Source organism: Anarhichas minor, unplaced genomic scaffold, assembly GCF_050575085.1.
Source record: "Anarhichas minor isolate MPS153535 unplaced genomic scaffold, ASM5057508v1 ptg000010l, whole genome shotgun sequence".
NCBI lineage: Eukaryota > Metazoa > Chordata > Actinopteri > Perciformes > Anarhichadidae > Anarhichas > Anarhichas minor.
Window position 1 is genome coordinate 7391046 of NW_027466456.1, and position 25287 is coordinate 7416332.

Genomic DNA, 25287 nt, shown 5'->3' on the forward strand with positions numbered 1-25287 from the left:
TCCAAATAAACAAAACGGAAAAAATAGTTCACTAATTGAATTTCTGTGACATGTAGTTTAGTTGTTGAAATGAGCCCAGAGCTGGTATTAATAACAGCAGTATTCAGCTCAAGTAGATCTAATGTGCTGTAGGCTATTGGGTGGGTGTTAACCTCTTCGATCCACAGATGGTACCCAGACAATTGGACATTCACTTAGCCGGTTGCTTGTGATTAAAGCTCCCTGCTGAACAGCAGCTGCTTGACATCAGTCATGATTGGCTCAGGTGGGAGTTGATGGTTGTGATTGGTTGATGCTGGTTAGATACAGGCTGCTGATGCTAGCCACACGGTTGCCTGGATACAGCCATCCCTCACTGTGTTAGTGGCCTTGGCAAAGTGACGGGCAGTATAAGTGCTCTGCAGAGGAATTTGTCAATCTGTTGATTCTGCTGAGGATCTCTTTATCTGTCTTTGTGATGAATCTGTGACTGTATATCTTTATCTTTTGTTCTCATTCTTTTTTCTCTTCATCCCTATATGCATGTGTCATTGTATTGACACATAAGTCTAACATTTACAGGACAATATTGGCAAATGCACAAGTAAGTGTGGACAAAAAAAAGGCTTCTTATGATAGTAATTAAAGCACCAGTTTCCTATAATATCTATTGAGTCTGTTAGTTTTTATAAACTAAGATAATGGTGTGTGTGTCTGACTCTTTAATCCAGAGCAAGATAACTTCAAATCGCCAGCACTTTGGTGCGGATATTCATGGTCCTCAGAGAAAGATTATAATGTTTTTGACATCTGCCCGAATTTCCATTAAATGTGCCATGAAAATTCATGGTTCTCAGAGGATGACCCCAAGGTTTGCAGCAATGACCAACTGTATTATCTCATGTGAAATACATTTCTTTATATATATATATATATATATTTTCTTTTGTTTGTCGCTTCTATTCATTAACACCAAAAGTAGTAAGGTTGAAAGAGTATCTTGTTGGGCATTATGTTGTTCCTTTTTCAGTGCTTTATGCTCTGGCCACACTCCAGACACTGAGCCCAGCAGACCGCCTGCTAATTTGTTTCTCAGGTTGGACAGACAGAGGACTCCAGGACTGTGTGTGTGTGTGTGTGTGTGTGTGTGTGTGTGTGTGTGTGTGTGTGTGTGTGTGTGTGTGTGTGTGTGTGTGTGTGTGTGTGTGTGTGTGTGTGTGTGTGTGTGTGTGTGTGTGTGTGTGTGTGTGTGTGTGTGTGTGTGCATAGAAGCATGAGGTGGCTGGTTTTCGTCCCTCTGGGTGCTTGACCACAGATTGCTACCATCCCGTGAGCGTCTTCTGCTGCTGATTCATATTTCAGGCACGGTGTTAATCGTATACACACGCACAAAAATACACTCTGTAGTTACTTTCATAAACACAGGATAGCCTTCCAACCTTTGCAGCCATGTCTATTACTAGGAGAAAAGTGCATAGGCGGAAGGAGATTGTGAGAGGGAGATGAAGACATAAAAGGAGAGAATACAGAGAGGTAGACCTTTGAGAATATCAGCAGTAAACAGAAAGTGAGAGATTTATGTCAGAGCTCTGCAGACATTTATCTGTGGACGCACAAAGTAGATTACCTCATTAAACTTAATGTGCTCATTGGTCAGTTGAGTGGCCAGCGGAGCATAAACAGACCTACAGATGGACCTCCTCCACAACTGGACTGTAGTTAAATAGGACCATTACGATGTCCCCCCCCCCTAACCTACTTTATCACCTCCTGTGAATCGGACAAGAAGCATCCAGGATCTGTGTCTTTATTTTATCTGTGAGATTATTTGAGCTGACCTCGCCTACACCTGCACCGCGATGTACTCTTTACAGACGTTGACTAAATTACTTCCAGTCAGCTCCCAGTGTTTACATCACTTCAGCCACCTCAGCCCCTCCCTCCCTGATTTATCTCTCAAGGCCAGTGACATGCTCCCGTTGAACCCTTGCCTCAGTTGCCTTGACAACTGTTCTCGCATTGGGTACCTCTCACTTTCTCAGTGATGGAACGATAAGTGCAACAATTATGTAAATCCTGTCCAACCAAAGTGTTTATGCAGATTAAACATAGCTATCTGAAAAGCGTTCAGCTCTAAAGTTAACAAGCCATCCTGCATTGTTGCATCACTGCACACCTCTGATTCTATCCCTTCTCTCGTTCACACAACATTTTTTGGAGAGCGAGATAGATGGAAACTATCAATCGAAGTATACACATAGATGAATGTACAGTATTAGATATAGATCAGCTCTTTAATATGCTTAAGAAAGAAAGAGGAGACCATAGCCGTGTCTAAAATCATTACCTTGTTCATTAACCCGATACTAAATAGTTAATAATAGTGAGAATTGAATTAAGAATTTATGATTCAGACATTTTAATTACTGACAGGTGTAAACTTGCATTTAATTTTTATATCTATCAAAGGCCATGGACATTGCTTTTTCTGTTCCATTGTGTGGACTTTTGAGGACAGTGTGCTTCACACTGGCGCCCTCTGATAAAATGGCAGATAGAGAGTAATTTTGGCAGCAGCCAGTATTACCGTTATGTTAGCCTACAGTTGCTATTGTGAAGAGAACAGTCATGATTTAAAGATGCTACTTCATGATATTAATTATGTTATGTTTCTAACTATTTGCATCAAACTTTTAGCTCACAAAAGAAAGACTGCAAAACTATTTGACCGTTAAAAGACAACACAATGAGTTGAAGGTTCAATTTCATTTTCTTTGTCCAAAGACCCGTAAAAGTAATCGGACTACTTCTGTACGCTATAAGCAATTTATATATGTCTTTTTAAGGGATATGTACATTTCTTCTGTCGACTGTCATAAGTCACACGAAACTTCAGGTGTAGTTGCAGCGAATTGCCTCAGCCTTCTTCCAGCAACACATTTCTTGAACTTATTGATGCATGTTTCTTTATTCACCATGTCACCCGCTGCTCTCTCATATTATCTGTTTACAACCGAACTGTGCGGTTTACAAAATCCTGTTAGCGGTGCTTTAGTTATGGCTGTCTGTTCATGTGTGCATTTTGAGAGAACTCTCTTGTTCGAGCTTTCAATAACAACCCTGTCCCTCAGAGACAGACTCTAAGGGGGCTGCCACAGTTATGCCAGCCCTGTTGCAGCAGAGTTTGTCTTTGGCACGAGCTCCACTGCTGTTGCGAGGCTTAAAGTCTCTCCCTGGAGAGCTGAGGCTTGGATCCTGGCCTGTTAGTGTGTTGTCATTCTTCTCCCTGTTGCATCTGTAGCTTCACCACCTTCTGAATCAAAACCAAGTTTAACTGTACAGTATGTAATGTAAACCGTACTACATTTTCTTGGATTAAAAATATATGGCGTTATTGTTGAAGATAGGAAAGAGAATATATTAGAATTGCATTTATACAGTCAATTATGACGTAGTTGAGAGAGGAAGAGTTTCTGTCTGTGAGTGTGTGTGAGGGTGTGTGTGTGTGTGTGTGTGTGTGTGTGTGTACAGATGTTGCTTGTGTAGATGAAATGGAGTGGAGAGTTGATTGTTCTCCACAGGAAGCGATCCTCCAGCTAAGACCACAAAGCTGATGCCACCTGCGGAGCGCTGCTTCTTCAGCAGCAGTTGTATTTTTTTAAAGCGAGTCTTGAGCTTCAGTGGAACCATGTTTGTTTCCACATGCATCTGTGTTTGTATGCACATTGGTAGGTGCTGGGTTGAAAGCGCTTTTTTGAACTTTGTGACAGCACTGGTCTTTTGTTGTCTGTCTGTTAGCGCCCACACGCACCCACTCTAACTCACCCAGCATCCACTCATCTCTCATCCTCCAACCACAGCTACAGGCTCTTTATTCTCCCCTCTGTCAGATGAGGTGTGTGTGTGTGTGTGTGTGTGTGTGTGTGTGTGTGTGTGTGTGTGTGTGTGTGTGTGTGTGTGTGTGTGTGTGTGTGTGTGTGTGTGTGTGTGTGTGTGTGTGTGTGTGTGTGTGTGTGTGTGTGTGTGTGTGTGTGTGTGTGTGTGTGTGTGTGTGCCACAGCAGGTGTACAACGGCACAAATCCGAACATTTCATCAGTACCAATTTGACCTTTCACCTTGTGTGTTTTTGCCATTAATTGTGGGACTGGCCCATCACGTTCACATTAGCAGTCTGAACACTGGAGATGACTGCTGCTGTTGTTGCTGCTTGTAAATGGGTGGTGCACACACACACACATAGTGAAATACTCTGTAGCAGAGTAAGATCAATTTTGCCCCTGGTGTCCTTCTAACTGGCATCAGAATGACATTAGAATACTAATAACCATAAAATCAGCCGCAGAGGTCCCAGTTGATAAAGGTCACCGTAGACAGCACACTGCAGGAGCAGCATCTCACAAAACACATCCCATGGCTTCCTGCAACGTGAAGAAAGCAGTTTTTGTGTTGAGAATTTTGTTTTAGTTGAGCAACAGATAAATTATTGGAAACTCTTTTGACAATCAATTAATCATTTAAGTAATTTAACAGTCACAAAATGCCAAACAATGGCTGGTACTAGGTTCTTATAGGTGAAGATTCATTGCTTTTATCTTATTGATATTATTGTAAATTGAATATCTACAGGGTTTTTTTTAACAGTTAGTTGGACACATTGGCTTGGGCTATGGGGTTTATAAACTAATCTATTAATAAAAATCAGCAGAAATAATAATAGTGCTAAAATGTTTGCTTACCAGCCAGGTCCAAGACTGAATATTCATAAATTACTAAAATGACAGGATTGCGCTCTTTTTTTTATCTTCAGGGCATGTGCGTAATTAGACATGAAATTGGCCCAATGTTTTCCTTGTTAAGGATTGTCCAGAGGGACAAATAGGACATAATAGGATTCACTACATTGACATCCAGCTGTATCCATGGTAATACAATGAGGCACCCATTACAGGGCCAGTGCATTTAGTAATGTACACACACATACATGCCACACACAAAAGCACACACGCAACACACACGGAGCCTCATTTGGAATTGCAAAGGAGGGGCCGAACCCTCCTCCTTCATGAGCTGAACAGAGGAAAAATCAGATAAGAGAAACGAGGAAGAGCATGTCACTTCAAAAACAAAGTGCAGTGGCACTTTGTTGTGATTGCACATGAGAGAGAGATGCTTTTGGTGGTAAACACATGTGAAAGGAGTTTGTGTAGATGCTTAGTTTCATAGCTAATAATTCATTCTTTGATCAAAGAATGTCAGAGGTCGTTTAAGGAAGAAATTTCCTTCATGTACCATTTTAGTTGATTGACAAATCGACTTGAATCTCCAGCTGTGTTTTCTCTTTCTCAGAGTTGTATCGTCCCTCCCTCAGCAGACGCCTTGTTTGTCACTCGCTCCGTTTGCTGGCCTCTATTTATCTCCTGCTGGCCCCGAGGCCAAAGTCCCCTCAGCTGTAATCACTCCTCTTTAGCCTGCCAACCCACACAGGAGGACCTTTGCACTGTCACTACTGTTGATACAGCTAGGGCTCCTTTGGACTAGACAGACAGCGGGGGGGAAGTGTTATGTAGGAAATGTCTGGAAGGGAGACTAACATAATTCAGACTGAACTTGCCCTCAGATAAAGTTACAAGTGCTCACTGTCTGAAGTCTGTGTTTACCTGAAGGCAAAGATGTTGAATTGGATTAAAGTTTCCTGGCTGTGATACATGAGCTGGGTGTGTGAACATTTGTCAGTTTTAGAATAACGATGGTCTATGAAAATGTGATGGCTCTGTGTCATTTTGATAGACACACACACACACACACACACACACACACACACACACACACACACACACACTTAATGCTTCAGAGAGGCTCAGATATGCACATGTTGCACAACTACACACACCTGATGAGTGGCTAAATACAAATAAGAGCCCCAGCAGTGACCACTGGACCTGTAAACGTTTTACAGACATTTGCCCTTAAGGAAACTAACAATGAAACCTTCCTATTGGTGTACAAGAGAAACAAGAGCATGCTGTCTGCTCCAGTGAACCAGTCAGTCTGAACTCAGCAGAATTCAGCAGCAGAAAGGTTAAATCTATAAATGCAAATGTGTGAACCTGATTCATCAATATTCAAAACACTTTCTCATCAAATCTAAAACATGAAATAAAACAGACAATATTTTGTGTATTCAGTGTTTACTTCAGTGTATTTCTTTTATTTCTTGCGTGATTTAGTAAAAAGTCACTAGTAACATAAAACTGCCATAACTACAGTATGGTGGGTAGAGCGATGGCGCAAATACTGACTACAAGTACACTAACAAGCTGTGCTCAAACTGTGTAATTAATTAACTAAGTGCAATTAATTGCATCCACTCTTGTGTAAGATCACCAGTTGAAGGCTAAATTTACAATGACAATGACAGGTCAGATTCTGTAAACCTGCTACACAGCCAGCAGCAGGGTTACCTGAGGATCCAGCAGGGCCGCTCCTGCCACATCCATCAAAATAAAGGTGTTTGTGTTGAGCACAGCTCTGCTCGGTGGCATTTTAGGGTCCATAAAGGACAGTTGAGGCCTGCTGTAATGAATAAGCCATCAGCTAGGCTGGTGCTCCCAGCTGCCACAAGGGCCTTCCCTGTCACATCCATCATCTGCTGGGGGACCGCTCGGCACAGAAGGAGGGCCGTGTAGCCAAATGACATGTCCACAATGGGGGGGATGGTTTGTTTAAAGGTCTTTGGTCCTGCCATCAGGGTCAGTGGCATTAATGAGCCGCGGTGATTGGAACAAGGTTTGACCCCTTTTTTGCTGCTTCTTAAATCTAAATTTAGGAACAACAACTGAGGCAGAAAGAAGGGAGGAGAGATGAGAGGAATACGGGAATAGGAATGTCAGAAGGGGGTGGGGAGATCAAGGTGTGGGGGAGAGGTTGTCCGGGTCCAGAGGGCTTTGAGAGACACAAAGAGCTGTGACTCCCAGAGGACTCCTCCATCAGCCCACCCTGTTTTTATTACTGGCCTGATTAAACTCACCCGCCAGCCAGTAATGTAACTATTATATATGATCTCGCTCTCTCTCTCTCTCTCTTACTCCCCAAGCACGCAAACGTACACACGTACACACAAGCTTCTCGAAGGTATTCTTGGATCCATATTGACACACCCCTGTGGTTTGTCACATGACCAGCTCCCATGGTAACAGAGACAAAGAGTTATTAGCATACTTGATAAGTACTGTATATTTGTCTCTATATACATATCTACACTGAAAATAATGTTCTTTATATTGGTTTATTATTATAGAGTTACCCATACTCACCCAAATAGTGTGATGTGTCTTCAGAAGACAGTGGCGCTTTCTTAAAGGTTAAAGAGTTTGTTCCACCTTTTAACATCTTAATTAGGTTTATTGTACAGTAGTTCTATAAAGCTATGGAAATGTTAGACAGCTGATGCAAACTTATTCAATCAAATTTTTTTTCTTTCTCCCACATCTGTGATATTTCCTCAAACACAGCTAGAGATTCAGGCCGACGGGGAAGTAGAGGATTTTTTTTAATACACACACACTCCCAGCGGGGCCTTCAATATAAAAGGGATCAGGCGTTACCGTGCCAATGAGTGCCTGGAGTGTTGACTCTGCTATGTAAAGGATCAGTGTCAGCCTGAAGGTTAGAATATCGCCAAATCTGTTTTGTGTCAGTGGGATTCTAGACTTATCTGCAACTAAAACGCTCTCATCCTCGGCCTTTTAGGTACATGCAATCAGCTTAATTTGTGTTCTGGTAAACTAGGCCTGCAATGTTGTTTTATTTGAACATCGATCATGGACTGGTGATTTTTTCAGTCTCAGTCTTCCTCTGCTCAGTGAGATATGCAGTGCAGCCTAATCGGAAATCAGAGTATTGATTTCTAAGCACACAGAAAAAAATGGCTGTTGCTTTCCATGCAATACAAAGGTACTGAGTAGGCCTAATCAGCACCTATTGATTATTTTCCGCTGACCGCTTCTTTCTGCTGTGCAGTTTTCTGTTCGGCATGCCTGGCATGAAATGTGTGTGAGTGTTTCCCCCCCTGTGTTCCCCACTGCCATGGAACATTTGCCTTAACACAGAAATAAATTGGGAATAAATAAGTAACAGTGAGGCTGCATTTGATCAAATAATCAACACAGACACGTTCAATCATCGCGCTATCATAGAGACAAATCCAGACATGAATGCATACACGCACAAACGCAAGAGAAACACCTGCTCATTCGCATGCATGCACACAGTCACACAGCGATGTGAAAGCAATTGGCTGCAGCAGAGGAGAGGCTGTCTCCCGGAGTTGGTTGCTAATGGCTACAGGATCCAGGGGAGCGGAGAAAGATGTCGATAATGACAATGTCACTCCCAGCCAACCAGCTCTCAAAAATGGGACAGGACACACACACGCACACACTGACTCAAACACATGCAAGTAGGTGCATTTATAGTGAACACACACATACACACACACACACACACACACACACACACACACACACACACACACACACACACACACACACCTAGACGCTGAAATGGAAGAGCAATTTTGTTCCAACCAAGTGGCTGTGTTATTATAGCAGGTGAAATGCTCCAGAGGGCCATTTTGGCTCCAGGTCGAATGTTTGAATAAAGGATGTTCTTTCCTATTTCACACTGCAGGTACCATAATCAGCATATGATTTCCTTAAATATTCATTTAAAATTTCAAGGTCAATCAGCAGTTGCATTTCTTTTTTTCTGTTAAATGACCAAATCTTTTTTGCCAATCGCTGCTTTTTGTCTTTAGCTTTTATTCATATTGACACCATATTTTATTGGTCGTATTAGTGAGAGTCTGCCCTTTTTATTAAGTGTGCCCTGGTCCGTGTATTATGGGTGCTTTAGTGGTGAGACAGTTAATTTCCTTCTTCCATCCATCAGCTTTCCAAGATGCACAAGAAATCAGGTGTCAGCATCAGTTCGTTTTCCACATCGGTTCCTTTGTTCTTTCAACAATTTTGAATGCAAGTGATTGAATCTGTTGTACAATTCTTCACATATTATTTTTTTATCTTATATTATAACTTTTTATCATCCAGATTGACCAGAGAACTCCTCTGTCTTGCAGCATGCTGTGTGTTTCCCATGTAACAGCAGGCCAATGGAGCAGGCAAGATTACAATGGAGCTGATCTAGATGATGTAAGATCACGCAAAACCTACAGGCTTTAATATTGAATACCAGTTGTCACCAAGGGAACTGTGCAGCAATAGAGGAATGAAGTGAGACAGACCATATTTATTGTCAAATTATAATAAATGTTGACATGTAGAATGACTGTAGCATTGCTCCATCGTCATCAGCAGAACATTGTAATGGAAAAGAAAAAGAAACATAACCCAGAGTATGATTTGTTCCTTTTGAAATTGGAAGTACAGTACTTTACTGCTACATGTCGTGCATTGCAGCTGCAAACAGGACTCTGCTGGTTTCCTCTGTGGCCTTCAAGTACAGACGTGGCCCTGACATTTTCCGTATGAATGCAGTGAGTCTAGGATGCCGCCCTTATTCCTTACACTTGGTTGCATACGGATCAACTGAACAAGCTCAGTGAAGAGGAAAGATGCGGAGGGAGTAAGGTGAGAGAGGAAATAGACATGCTTCTTCCTGGAAAAGGAGTTGAGGATGAAGTGATGACAATAAATGTGGCAAAAAAGAAAAGAATCACTAACGCAAGAGATTAGAGGGTCCAGTCCTCCCTTCCTCTCCCGCAGTGCGGTTAAAAAGAGACATCAGCAGCACAGTAGAGCATATCTGAATGCTGTCTTTTCTCAACAGACTACATGTAGATTATGATTAATATCAATTATGTTTACATAAACCTGAGAGCAGAACATAAACCTTGTTGTTATCTTAATGAGCCGTGACCAAAGACCAGCCCTGACTAATGGGGTTAAGCGGTTAGTTCACGATCTTGAGAAGAGATTGGAGACTGTACTGAATCTATTCACAGGGTTCACATTAGGGTTCACTCTCCATAGGAGATGCTGTGGAGAGAAAAAGCTGTGGAGCAAGACAGAATTAAAGAATTGATTCTTCTACGTATGGAGAGATTTGCAGCCACCCCAGCAAGCTTCATTTAACCTTTTGTTTTTTTCCAGCTCAATGAATAATCTTTCAGGAGCAGCCTATGTTGCCTCCCCGAGCTCTGTGCTGCCATATTGTCGAGTTCACACATATGCAAGCGTGTGTGCACTATAAAGTTCTTGCGGTGCCATCCTAGTGTCTAGGAATATATCGATCTCTAATATTATGCCAAGAACCTACAATGCGCTGACCTCAGCAGGCTGGGCAGATGTGTGCTTACATAACGGCTTTGCTCGCCATTCAGTCATTTTTCGGAACCTTATTGACAGTCATCCTAAAGAGCAGGCAGGAGATGTTTCAGAGGAGATGACTATCAAAGTGATGACATCCTCCAATCCAAAGACACATCGATGCAATTATCTGTAGTGCATCTGAGGCTTCAGGGAACCAAAGCGTCAGTATTAATTCTGCTGTGACTGAATGTCCTGTATAAGGTATCAAATCATTCAGATCATTTGTTGTATTATACCTTTTATATTTGGTACATGGCGGCAGAGAAAAAAAGTTATACTTCAGAAATAATTGGCTGCTGTTGAGTTTAATGTGGGCTTTAAAAAAAAAAAGAAAACAGGCAATAATAGTACACACTAAACTGCATTTTGAATTAAAGGATACACAAATTAGCTTCCATTTTTAGTTAAATGTATAACTCAATACTGGAGACTCTCAGTGGAGTCATCTGACACTCACCTTACAGGCTCCACATTGGCTCCATGAAATCAGACCTGATCACTCGGTATTATATTTGCATCATTTAATGTTTAATACGGGATCAGTGCAGTGCGTGAGTTTGCATACTGAGACATTGATACTCGTCGACATCCTCTATTAGGCTGCTGCCACAGGAATAAAGTCTGGATTTCTCCAGCTATATTGGCAATGAATATCACGTTGAAAAGCTAGCATTAAAATGGCTTTAAATGAGATCTATAACACATGCTAATCAAAACAAATTTTGTTCAGACTAGACAGTGCAGTTCAGACCACAGCGTATATATGGTACGCTTAATTTTAGGTTATAAGATCACTATAGCGGACGCCACTGACGGACTCAGAATATTCTGGATCTCAAAGGGCTTTAGATATCTGACAAAGTTTGGGAGACGTGACTGAAGCTGAAAATTTCAGGCGAACATTTCCCCCAATGAGATGAATCGGACAGCTTTTAATTCACGCCGTTATCAGTTGGCCTTTTCCGTCGGGCTCTATCTACCTGTAGAGAGACTATCCTCTTCAAGGCTCTGTGTGGTGCTGTGAGAAGAGAGAGAGAGAGAGAGAGAGCGAGGTCTGGGCCGAACACTTCCTCACTCTGACTGTCAGAGATAACATTTCACAGCATCATCTTAGTAAAATATAAGAAGAGGGGAGAGAGAAAAACTGCCCTCTGAGGAATAAAGAGCAGGATTAATTAACTTTCCCATCAGCCTCTTGGTCAACAATATTACTGCTTTATACTTCCTGTTTGTCCCATTGGAAGAATCTGTGCCCTACTTCTCCTCTCTGTCCAATTTCACCTCATCTAACTTCTTCCCTCATCTCCCTTATTCCCATTTAACCTCCTCTGTGCTTTCAACCATTTAGCCCTCCACTGAACTCTAAATGGAGTCACCACAATGCTTCTTGTTCCTGTGGTGTGTGTGGCCTCAAATGTGTGTGTCTCTGTTCTGCAGTCAACAGGCGCGAGCACATGTGGGCTTATGAGGGATACGGGAACTATCAGGGCTTTAATACAGACATGCTGAGAAAAGGCAAGGGTAACTGACTGGGCAGATTTTACAAATAGAAAGTCCTCTCATACATTCATAAGCAGTTTAGCACAAACATTGTTACAGGAAATACAAAGGACACAACAGTAAGCCTATGTAACAACAAACATGACCCACTTCATGGTTCTCAACTTTGCCTATTAGTGGTCTTCTTTCATTGCGCTGCATCAACCTCTATGTCTGGTTTAAGAACTCACTTAAGTAATTGCTATACTGAAAAGTTTCTCTCTTTTATACCTACTTCGTCATAAAGTTACTTTCATTTTGGCAAAAATGATTATCTGTTTCTGGACAAAAGAGCTGAAACCAATTTATTGTTATACGTCATTTTGTGAGACATTTACTCAGACACACACGGAAATGTCCATGTTTACTGACGTACTGACTCTATGTTAAATACACCAGTATAAGCACAAGCATTACTTGTATTAGAAACTAAGATTATTACTGCAGTAGAAACGTTCTGTCTGAAGTCATGATCCTTTGGTCCTGATGACCACATGTTCTTGGAATTAACACCTCAACCTTCAGTGATCAGACGCTCTAGCTTGGAAGGTTGTTTTCAGGAATACCATCAAAGACAATTCCCCGTATCAGGACACTCATGCTGACTGTTCGATTAGAGGTGATGGATTACAGTTCATATTATGGTTACCACACAATTCTTTGGAAAATTGCCTATTCCAACCCGTTCGTGTTTGATTTCAGTACCTTGGACTGAACTCCATCCCAGAATTTAAAGCACCACACCAGTACTTTACATATCTGCATTTTCAAAGTAACCCGGAATGTTTTACCATTTACTGGGAATCATTGGATTCTTTCAATCACATAACTAGTACAACTATGACAAAATAGGACACAACAACAATGAGTTGTTTCAGTAATATACTTGTTCTTCACAGCATTTCAAATTCTCACTTACTTTCTACATAGCATGCAATCAATTTACCAAGCCAGTGCTGTATAGTGTTTGCTCTCTATTTATTGTGAATTAGTGGTGACTTAAAAGCATTCATCTTATGCATCTTCTCCCCAGGAAGTTGAATGTCTTGTTCTCTGGCCATTAATGCACATTTCTTTCCATTCATAAATTGTTGTACAGTACATTGCAGTCATCCAGACATAATATAAAGTACAAATTTCAGTAGTTCAGTCTAACAAAGTAACATTTCAACTCTATTCTCCTCTCCGTTATAAGCTTTTTAAAGATGTTTAACTCTTATACCGACACATAGAGAATACGTTTTCTTTTTTCTGTCTTCTTCTCTCCCGTTTCTCCCACTTTCTGCCTCTCTTTTTCCTCTTTCTTACTCAGTATGAATCTCCCATAACCATTCTCCAGTGCTGTGGGATGATCATCTCACACCTCATCTGGCCTCTTTCTTTTACTCTCTGCCTCTCATGATGTATTGACTTGGCTGCTCGTAAAAAACCACCACCACACCATCACATGTGCCTCACGCTCTCTGTCTCTCTCCCTCTCTCCCCCCTTCACACACACACACACACACACACACACACACACACACACACATACATATACACATATTTTAACACCTCTCAGAATGTGTTGAATATGTGATTCTCTCCATCATATCATTTTATATACTCAACGCCGGCGTTGTATATTTTCTGGAGCTGCTTAGCTTGCAGTCTGGCAGTATAAATAGTACACAATGGATTGGGAGCTACAGTAGTTCCTCATCCTGCCTCCGGTTGTCCCTGGCTGGCAGTCAAGCCCAGTGAGTGTGCATTCTTAATGCTCCCTTGGCCTCGATGAGAGAGATGATTGGTAGAATTAATTGTGGCTGGAGGGTCGAATGGGAATAAGTGGAGGGGAAAAAAAGGCGAGATGGAGGAATGGAGGGGGGGTATCTGGCTGGTTTTACTGTAGTGTTTCCTTCCTTGAAGCTTGGCACTGGAGGATGTAGAAGTTGATTTTATGCATGCAGTCACACATGTTCGTACCTCTAGATTAATATTAGCCCAATCCTATTCTCTTTTATAGCTCAGTTTGTCTTTCCGTTCATTTCTAATTTACACCTGTGTGCTTGGAGGGAAGAGATAAGAAAGCCCAACACAGCAACAATCATAATGTAATGGTCTCTTCAGCTCCCCCGACATAGTTTAAATCCCGCAGTGAGGTGTCATTAAATGAGATAAATCGAGCTTGGAAATAGGGACGTATAATTTGAGTATGTCTCGGGAGTGTGAGCCTGTTTGTGTTAGAGGACTGTGAAGACAGCAATGCTGTGTCCTCTATCTTCTCTTCAGACTCCAGTGACAGATCATATCTGAGCTCCTAACACAGCGGAAACCATTGCTCTGCTTCTCTGTGCCTTTTCAATTATCTTGTCCCGCCTGACTTACCGCCAACAGATCTTCAGCATGAAACAGGTGATAGAGCAGAAGAATGATAGAATAAAAGCATTACAACAACAAACATCCCCCCAAGAAAATAAAGGCAGTTCTGAGTTGTGAAGGATGCGATACAGGGTGACATGTATATGTTTGTGTCGATTTGCCGCTCTCCCTGTCAGCAAATTGGAGGGTCTCCTTAAAGGATTTATGTGCTGGTCTTATGGGGTCGCGTCACAGAATGCCTGTATGTGAATATAAGAAGTTGGGGGTTGGGTGTGTGTTTGTGTGTGTGAAGGGTTTCGGGGGTTAGAGTAGTAGGGTTCCGGGGAAGCTGTCTCATCATTTATTTATACAATCTACAGAAGAAGGGGTTAGCAGAGAGGGGGGGGGCTGCCTTCTACAAGCCGCCCTGGGAATACTGTAGGTCAAGAGTTGTTTTTCTAGCCACCAGCACAATTCTTTGTCTGAAAAAAGGGGAAGCCAATGAATGAGCGCACTATACTGCACTGGATTTACTCTCCTCATCGCATGCTGTACTCAAGTTTGGCTCATTATCTCGAGTACAAAACCCCTTGGTACCCTTGATACACTGCTGTTGAGGCCCCTGCATCTCCTGCTTGTTCAGACAGTCCAGCAGTTTAGTTGTTGTGCTGATGATTCTGAAACAGAAAATAAATGATTGGGTTTTATGTCTGAGCTGCGTAATCGATATGTTGACGCAAAATGAATCATTTAAAAGAATTGTCAATATGCAATATCAAGATGTTACTTTGGGCTCTGGAAGCTTGTATTGGACACATGATTTACATTGTTAGTTCATCTACAGTTACTAGTTAATGTATAATTTAGTCTATAAAAGACAAATCACATTTAATGAGCTCATGTTTGTGTCATGATGTTTTATGTGTCCATAAACCTGAAGTAGATAATTCATAATGATACAAAGTGGACAAAATCTGTAAATTCTCATTTTTAAAGCTGTACCCAGCTCATGTTTGGCCTTTCAAATAATTGATTCATCAACAAGTTTAGGTGCGAGAAAACAAAATACAAGCCTCACCACTGCTGGCTCTTACTTAGTACATGGTTTTGATTTAAAGGGTTTAAAAGTCCTAAATCTAATCAAACCACACATTGATTTTTCTGTAGTTTAAGATATATTACATCTTCCACATATTTTGGTCGTCTTGACCAAAATGCAGCTCTCTCAGCTGCTGGTATTTCTCAGCCCTGTAGCTGGTTGATCCGTTATTTAGCACAGGTCTATTTAGTTCTCTGAAGACAAAGGGGAATAGTGTCTGTTGTTGACACTTTAAGTGTCAGTGCTGAAGTACTGACCAAAACACACAGTTTAAAGACACACACACACACACACACACACACACATACACACAAAGCAGAGACATATATCACCGCACAGCCCCACAGGGACAGAACCATTATTCCTTACCAAGGTGCTCCATCATCATCCCTTTGGCGTGGCCTCACACACACACACGCACACGCACACGCACACACACACAACTCTGTTTAAGATCCAGAGTTGACTTGCTGATGAAGGGAGTATTTTCTATTCTGTCGCTCTCATTTCCCATGAAGTCCAAACTTTTATATATCTTCAAATCCCTCTTGTGAGCGCTGTTGGACTCTAGAAAGCCACCTATATTATCGTCCACCCAGACTTGTGATAATGAGAACACATACTGTGTAGCTGAAAGAGAAGCTGTCAGATGTACATGAACACTGACAACATAGATCAAATTAAAGAAACAGTAAATGCGATAGTAGCTGCATGAATTCAGAATGTTTTTGTAATTGGGTTTCATTGCATTTAGATCTTAGGAGGCAGGTAAAGAGTTGAGACAACGTAATTATGAGATGTTGATGACGCTCATTTGTGCTAATGCTGGTTGAATGTAAAGTGACAGGAGATGGCTGAAATAACACAGTCGTTTCAGCAGAGAGAGTCTGTTGGTGAAGCCTCAGTAAAACACAGCTGTGAAGATGAACTGACTGTGGCCTTTGTTGTTACACTTCACACACTTTGCACGCCTCACACACATAACTGCAGGAACAAAAAGAGATGTGTGCATGTACTGATATGTGGAAATGCACATACACACCTCCACTGATGTGTTCAGTAGTGCACGAGGTCGGCAGGAAACAAAGAGACGGGCGTGCATGGCCATTTCATAACCCCTTCTCCACCTGCAAAGTGCCTTTACATCTACACTTTCATCCACCAACTCTGTTAGTCAGCATCTAAGAGAGAAAGAAGGTAAACTCACAAAATATATACCGAAACATCTCTGTAAATGTACTAAATCGTTTTAAAAATCACCTGAAAGAACATCATTTACTGTCATAAAATTACATGTAATGACATTTTCATGTTATTTCCTGAGCTCCACATGGAGGGCAGTTCTAAAAAGAAATGTTAAAATGTGTTTTTCCCTGATTCAGTGAAATCAGGTGGTTCACATAGTTTCATCAGATTAAATGGTGCACCACAGTTTAAGATGCTGCCCGTCAGAATTACAAAAGTCCTCAGTCCAAGATGACAAGCTGTTTCTTATTAAGATAAAGGTTTTTAATTGTGTTGCATAATTGACAATAATTTTAGGATATATTAGATGTATTTTAAACCTAATGTTTGATGTATGGGTAACATACCCTAGATGTTAAATGATCCACAGTTCACTGCTCCTCATCTTTTTTCCCCCTCTTGTTACTCTGCGTCTCCATCCGTCAGTGCTCTTTCATACGAAGTGTTCATTAGCTGTGTAACCTTTTACTTTGAATTACAGTTCAGCCCAGTGTGCTGCTTGCCTGCAGGTCTAACTAAAGGAGCATGTTGGCCCATTAGTCATTCTGTCACGGCACACTGACTGGCCAGGCTCTCAGTCATCCTGCTAACCTGCTCGCCAGCCGATCGGTCAGCAATTCAAGCATGCATCCCTCTATCCAAACAGTCATCCATCCACTCGTCTGGCAGCTGCTGAGGTGGCTGAGCTCTTCATCGTTGTAGGGCCGGAGGAGTTGTGACTGCAGCTGATCTGTGCAATTGTGTAGAGGTGCGAGGCAGATTGGAGACCATCTGCTTCCTTTTCTGTCTCTCTCTGTTTATTGTCGGTCTACATTTCTTTCACCTCCTCTCGTGGAAGCTTCATCTTTCCCCCCTCCTTTTGTCTCCATCCTGCATTCTTATCCTCTTTTTTTTGCCCTCTTTATTGAGCGAGGTATTATTTAAATCTTTCTTTCTTTACTAACTCTTACTCTTCACTGAATATGTACCATTATCAGTGTACTACAAGAGCTCTGTCCCTTATTATCTCTCTATGAAAAGGTCACTGTTGATCCTAAGTGGACGTTTGTTCTCGTTCACAAACTACTACAATAATGCAGCCCCATTTCTTTCAGTTGTCATTACTGTAATGATCTTGTTTTGGATGTTTAACGAGCACTACTTTGATGAACTCCTACTATGAGTAAAGGGTATTATGCATCAGGTCTCAATGCATCTGCTGTAGGAACTTTTCCTTATGCTCCTTAGGATTTGTCCTTCTACTTTAGGCTGTCGAGAGTGTTTTCACCTGCAGAATGCGGTTTAATTAACTTATAATTGATTATCTTAATGGGTGTGGAGGCAGTTTCTCATTTATTTTCCTTGTAAAGCTGTTGAAAAAATGTTTTTACCTTTTCATCACAGGCTTGTGTGTGAATAGAGCATATTGACAGGCTGCTGCCTGGGGCGTCTCTTTTTTATTACTGTGTTGAATAGAAAGCCTCTACATCTACCAGTGGCAGCCAAGCCTCGCTTTATATACTAGCAAATGTATTCAATGCGGTATCACTATTGGATCTGACTCTATATGTCAAACCCACATCTCTCTTTATTCTGCTTGGAAATGAATGTCTTTGTTTGACATTTAGATATCAATGACACAACAAGGTCTGAGCGATAAGAAGGTCAACTGTTAATAATAGTATGTGAGACACACGGTGCTGTAGATTCGTTATTGTTTGATATTTAATGAATAAAAGTGATGTGAAACTATCGGTGTGAACGTGACACAGAGATTCATCGTGCATATGTGTGTGTGTGTATGCGCATGCGTACGGACACTATCTGGGCTTGGCAGGTAACTGGCCAGAGGCCACATTTTAAACTCCGTCAGGTGTCGGGTAGTCTGCTGTGAATGAGGGGAGGATTATTTGAGACGGAGCATCAATGCTGATTGAATTGGCCGGTCCTGAAAAAGACATGCAGGGTTTTGTCAGACTGAAGTGAGACGGAAGGAAGTTGTTCATCAAATTTGAACAGCTAGATTGCTCTGCTCAGACAAACCTACAGGGATATGTTTTTGGATGATTGACTGAGTTACACACAGGAGTTTGGATTTATATGCTGTAATACTCTTACAAGCTACTAATTTATTCAGACACAGGACATAGGTATTTCAGGTATTAAACAGTAAGACGAAGGCTTTCACTCACTATTGAAAATTCGACTTAATTCTGCACTAAACTACAGTAAATACTCGGATGCATTTTTCTTTTGTTCTCAGGAGATCAGACACGGGACAACTCTCACTTATCACGGTCTGTTACAAAAGAAAAGAAAAGCCATAGCATTGTAGTTAAAAGTATTTCATATAGATATTTGCTTCCCACCTTACCCACATTGAGATGCTGTCTCACTTATTGTCACTTCACATGATGTATAATTATATTAATAATGTAAGCAAGGAGAGATCTATCGGGTACATGCAGGCACTTTCCTACAGCCTCATTACTTTTGCTTTAGTACTCCAGTATGTGTTCTTCTCTATTTTGTTCCCCTCAGTCACAGACAGTTTTGTTGTGGCTTAATTTTTCACGTCTACCCATCACAATATAAACGGTGCTTTGTCATTGCTTATTAGCTATGAGGCGTGAGCATAAATGGGAATCACAAAAAAAAGAGCACTGTCATCAAAATCCCGTCCGTGGGTCAAGATTATAAAAGTGCAACAGTGCATTAACATACTTATCACCATTTTTCTGTTGTTCTTTCAGTCACGGATGAAGACACGGTGAAGAGATACTACGCCAAGTTTGAGGAGAGGTTTTTCCAGAACTGCGAGAAGGAGCTCCTGAAAATCAACACATTCTATTCAGGTATTTATTTACTTCAGTTACATGAATGGTTGATGCTGAGTTTGTGAAATCAAAGACAATTTAGGAAAGCAGTTTCAGATCAAATAACTGAAACCGTTAAAGTGTGATAAGTGGGCTGGTATTCAGAGAAACTACTTCATTGGCTTTGACTTAATGAATCCATACCAATATGAAGCAATTATTTTTTTATATTCTATGATTGATTCTGCTCTGCAATAATGCTCCATCGGCAAATACATTCTCAATACATTTCATCTTGAATTAACTGTGGTGTAATATATTGTATAACCCATGATATAAATACTGTTATAGGTTTCAGCTGCCATCACTTATCATTATCTTATATATTAGAGTTTTTTCATAATTGCTGTGCACATTTTACTCCGTGCTAAGCTTCCAGTTTCTGTGCCATACGACATTGTGTCTAATCCTGGGCATTTGATTGAAGTAGCCAGTGGTTGTCGTGTTCAAGCGAGCAGGCCTGCTTGTGTGTATTTCAGGGAGCAGGGGAGTATGTGTGCACCGTGTAACATGAGATGGAAGCCATAATATTATCTGGTATTCTGGTACCAGCAGGTTGCCTTCTGGTCTCAAACTTCAGTTCAGGGGGAAGTGGGAGGTGTCTGAAGACAGCGAGTGCTTCCTCTAGAGGCTGTTTGTGAAACTACAGGTCAGGTGATGGCCAAGGTTGACAGGCAAGATTGTTCCAGCTCATAATGATGGGACATAACTGGCAGATGGATGGCTATAGGATCAAATATATATGATATACTGTAAATCATTACAGATATTGTTAGCAGGAGGTTGATTGAATGAAAAAAACATTGATCCTCAACAGTGCATGTCTTCATTACTGCCATACTGTATATGCCAGAGGCTTATTATTGGCTGCTGTAGAGGCCATGTCTCGTTAACCTGTCTTTTATTATCCTGATTCATTATCTGCTGCTCATAATCACAACATAGTTCCTTTGCTTGTGACAGAACATCATGTGGGTAACTATTTAACACTATTTAGCAGTATATAAACATTGAAGGGCTTAAAACACACTATAATGTAGTTGTAAATGTATATAAGGACATTTTTTTAATGGTTTATTAATGTACTGAATTTTTCAGCAGTTTTACTATATTGTCATTCATTATCTGTTCATACAGCAGCAAAAGTGCTCAGAGGGTTCTGATTTGTTTATGTTAATGTCTGTCTATATGAATAAAAACAGAATAAGGAATAGAACCAAACAAACAATATTAATTTCTGATGTTCTCAGTGCTACATGTGACATGCGTATGTCTGTTGACAGCAGAATCCCAACACATCAGTATTACAGCCAGTGAGTCACCGTCTCTCTTCAGCAGACCTGAGCAGTGAGGTTGGTTAAATGTTGTATATGAAAACATCAGCGTCTCCTTCCTGCTCTCAGGCGTCTTCTTTATCCTCCACACACAGCTTTATCTGATGCCAGTTACTGTGTGTGTAAGTGTGTGTATAGTGTGTGGTGTTTTGAAAAGGCTGGATAGGTTGTGAGAAAGAGAGCCGGCGGATGGATGGAGATAAATCGTGTGCTGACTTTACATAAGACACTTGCCTCCACATAGCTCTTTCCCTCTGAATAACCCTCTGAAAGGGGTCCTTGACCTCTCAAAGCCATTCTGCTGCATTGCGCTGAAATTCATCCTGTTGGACAACACTTTCATCTTGATGGGTTAAACACAAACCAAAAAGAGATTTTGGCAGACTGCTGTTTTAATAGAATATCCTTTCATCTTGAAAGCTTAGGAAGAGCAACAGGCTCTTTAAACTTCTCCAATAAAGCCATACCAGTTGAAATCTAAACCACCAACACCTGTCTGTTTAAGGTCCATTAGCAGCACACAATTGAACTGTCCAGCCATGTCCTCTGTTGTGAAGGGCCACTGCAATCCTCAGATTTAATCTAAAGCTACTTGTCCCAGGCAGTCAGGGTCTTGACTTTCTCACGCCTCCTGCTGTTGTCATGTGTTCATCCAAGCATTGCTGTGACAGACTGTACGAGTCGAGTAGAAGGATTACTGTGAATTCAGATGTCGAAGAAGCATTTCTGTAAGTGTGATATCTGGAGAATGTGTGGGTGGGTGTGTTGAAGCAACAAAGCCTGAAAGTCACCAGTGAGCCCTCCACACCATCACTGTTGTTTTTCCCTTTTTTTATCATTATTATTTTATTTTTATTTAATCAGGTAGTCTCCTTGAGATTAAGATCTGTTTTCCAAGACAGACCTGGGAACAGGAAACATTCACAATAACACAATCGGCAAAACAGAAACGACACAACTACGCAAAAGACAGGATTTAAAAACAGTTACAAGAATCATAAAAAACATCAGACAATAAAGCTTCAAAATTACCAAAGGGAACGCAAGACTGTAGTTTGAGGGCAGTTTGCAGTTCATTCCATTTAAAAGGTGCATAGTACCTGAAACCAGTTCTGCCAACATTAGTGCGTACATGAGGGATATCTAAGGTTAAGTAGCTTCTGAATCGCAGACTGTATTTACTGGATTTTAATGAGAGGTAGTTTGGAAACGTCAGTGGTTGAGCTTTATAACAACATGAGATTGCTATTTCTTCTTAACTGTAAGGAGGTCCATCCAACCCGATGATACAGAGAATAAGGATCAGTCCGAAATTTGAAAGTTCATGGCAGGAAAGTCAGAGTCACTGGTGGAGGTGGAAAATACTATGTACTTAGTTTTTTATGCATTTAAACGTGTGTTTAAGGAGTTTAATTGGAAAGCATGAATGGCAGACTGAAGACGTGACAGGGCTGGAGTGAAGCCTGGGGCATATACAATATCATCCGCAAAAAAGAGGACATTGGAGTATTAGGAAGAATTATGTCATATATGTTTAATGTAAACCGCAATGGACCAATGATAGACCGCTGTGGCAACCCATCTCTGATGGTAAGCTGGCTTGATTGAGTACCAACGATAACAGCAGTCTGAGTTCTCTCTGTCAGGTAAGAGTGGAACCAATTAAGTGTGGCCTCAGCCAGACCTGTAGACTGTGTCCTATAAAGTTTGTGGAGTAGGATTTTATGATCAACGTTATCAAATGCTTTTGAGAGGTCAATGAAGAGGACAGCAAAATATATATATATATTTTTATCCAGGTAGGAGACAATGGAGACCAGAGGAGAGGAAATGGTCAAATCAAAACCGTGAGGAGTTCCTAAAGAGATGCTATACTGTCTTATAAATGTATTGATTTAGTCTTCCTAATCATGCTGGTGCAGATGATGCTTTGTTGCCTAAAGGTTAACAGGGGTTCCACTGGATCTAGCCTTGGACCAGCCTTTGTCTCGGTTGTGGATGACATTGGAGATTTGTGGGGAGAACCTAAGGACTGTATGAGCTCTTAATTCAATGTGTTTTTTTTATAATGGGCATGTATGTCTGTCATTAAAAGATTTTGTGAAGTTTTCCAGTGCTACTGCAAGATCAGTAATAGGGAAAATTGGATAAATTTCAGAGATTGGCAAATCATTAAAAAAATCTTGAAGGTTAAAATAATTAGAATTTCTTGTGGTGATCATTTGTGATTGGGATTAAGTGTCTCTGACGCAGGCAATGGACAGTTATCACTATCGTCTAGGGCAAAAACTCCAGATGCAGGCTTCAGAGTTTGGACAGAGGAGCAGCTATTAGAGCCTCGGCTCCTCAGGCTGGCAGTATGCTTCAAACCAAATCAGATTTTGTGTGTTATCAGACTGCTGTCACAAACAGCACTGCAAGGAGGTATCAGTGCTCTTATTGTTAACTCCAGGTCTGTTTATTTTATGGTTTCCGCACCAGCTGGATGAAGTTGCAGAAGTCACAGCAGGAATAAACATGACTTGCAAGTTCTCAAAACGAGAAGTAAGCACACTAGCTTCATACTTAAGATACTTAACTAGTACAAACCTAAAAATACATCAAGGAGTATGTGCATAAAATTGTCTTGCCAGCCTGCCCACCAACTAAACGCACTCAGCTTTACTCTTTTTGCTCACAAACTGGCCATTAGAAAGAAACTACTTGTCTTAGTCTGTGTGACTGTATTCTCTTTTTGGTGCTGAGTTCATAAACTGAGGAATTAGCAACTCAATAGTTCAGTAGTTCATCGGACCAAAAAGTCTGTATTTCTGCTTTTAGAAGAATAGTGAGGATAGAAGGAAGAGGAGAATGGTCAAAGGGGCAATAAAAGATATGGCCTCCATTGTTCAGTAGCTGAGCCTGATATGACTTTTGATTGGTTAAAAAAAAAAAAAGAAGCAGTGTAGAATGAGGACCAATCTTTGTTGGAAAAGTAGGTATAAATGCAAGAGAAGTTAATGAAATGCAGGTTACTGCCCCCACTCCCCCGCCCATCTCTCTCTTTCTGGGTATATTAACCTATCTCTGACCCAGATAATGGTTCCTCCCTCTGCAGCATTTACATGTCAGCTCAGCCTAATAGTCTCCATGCTTCTGCTTCCTGGAACAGATGGCAGGAGAGCAGAGGAGACAGGGTGTGTAAAAGTGTTTTTGAGTTTTCACCTTCTCGTTCTCTGTCATTTCTTGATACTGAGACCTGTCCTCTACCAAGATCACTGCTGAAGCAGCTGGTTGACTTTTCTTCCCAGTAGTTTATCAGGCAAAAGCCAAACTGAAGAGTTTTCTTTCTTCTCTCCTTCAGGCATAATGGTTAGATCACCAAAACATGTCTAACAGAGTGAAGAACAGTTTGCCTTACATAATTAAATCTACCTATGAATGCTGTTTGTTTGCTTTTAATTCATAACACTCATTTTTGTTATGTCCTTTGTACTTAAAAATTCCCTCCCTAGGAAGTAATATTGAATCAAATTGACTTTAATTCACCAAAACAACAATACATAGTGGAAGACTTGACATAAAGTTATTGGGTTAGACTACATAGAATATAACTACCGAGTAAAAATAGTGGCTTCAGTAGTTCTGCACAACTTTCAAAAGTGGATATATGCATTATAAAAATGCATAAATGTGGTGCAATAATAATCCATAAGAAAAACATAAACCTCTTCTTTTCATAATTGTCTTGTCTTCCAACCTGTAGAAAAGCTTGCTGAAGCACAGAGACGCTCTGCCACTCTGCAGAATGAGCTGCAGTCTTCACTGGACGCTCAGCGCGAGAGCCACGCCCCGCCCGGCCTGCGGAGACGCAAGACAATGTTCCACCTGTCGCAGGAGGAACGCTGCAAACACCACAACATCAAGGACCTGAAGCTAGCCTTCAGCGAGTTCTACCTCAGCCTCATCCTGCTCCAGAACTACCAGGTATCATTACAAACTCTCAAACACACCTGCATTCAAGGTTGAGTCAAGGCGGAGAGGTTCTATAGTGTAAATAAGGCAGGATGTAATAAATAAACCTTCTAATCTGTTGGTCTGGTATGTAACAATTGTTTCCTGCTTGCCGTCCACAGAACCTGAACTTCACTGGTTTCCGTAAGATCCTGAAGAAACATGACAAGGTCCTGGACACTCCTCGCGGGGCCGACTGGCGTGTGGCTCACGTGGAGGTGGCACCTTTCTACACCTGCAAGAAGATCACACAGCTTATCTCCGAGACAGAGGTGCCTGCTCGCATACAGACAGACAAACACACACATACACGCTATAATACAAAAATAAAATGATTGTTTGTTGTTTGTGTATAGACCATCGTCACCACTGAGCTGGAGGGAGGAGATCGTCAGAAGGCCATGAAGAGGTTGAGAGTTCCTCCACTGGGGGCAGCGCAGGTTAGAAGTGCAGCTGATTACACTGGACATAACTGAGTCATATGAGCCTCATTTGTGCCTCACAAACGTTTGGA

At 41.2% G+C, this 25287-nt stretch overlaps 1 protein-coding gene across 1 annotated transcript in view; it reads left to right on the top strand.

The window, feature by feature from the left end:
• Window positions 1-25287, top strand: part of xpr1a (xenotropic and polytropic retrovirus receptor 1a) — a 63898-nt gene that overhangs the window by 22553 nt on the left and 16058 nt on the right. The window contains exons 3-6 of the mRNA XM_076087927.1: window positions 19324-19425; window positions 24526-24746; window positions 24896-25045; window positions 25130-25213. Of these exons, the coding sequence (XP_075944042.1) occupies window positions 19324-19425; window positions 24526-24746; window positions 24896-25045; window positions 25130-25213 (557 nt within the window). The remainder of the gene's footprint in view (window positions 1-19323; window positions 19426-24525; window positions 24747-24895; window positions 25046-25129; window positions 25214-25287) is intronic.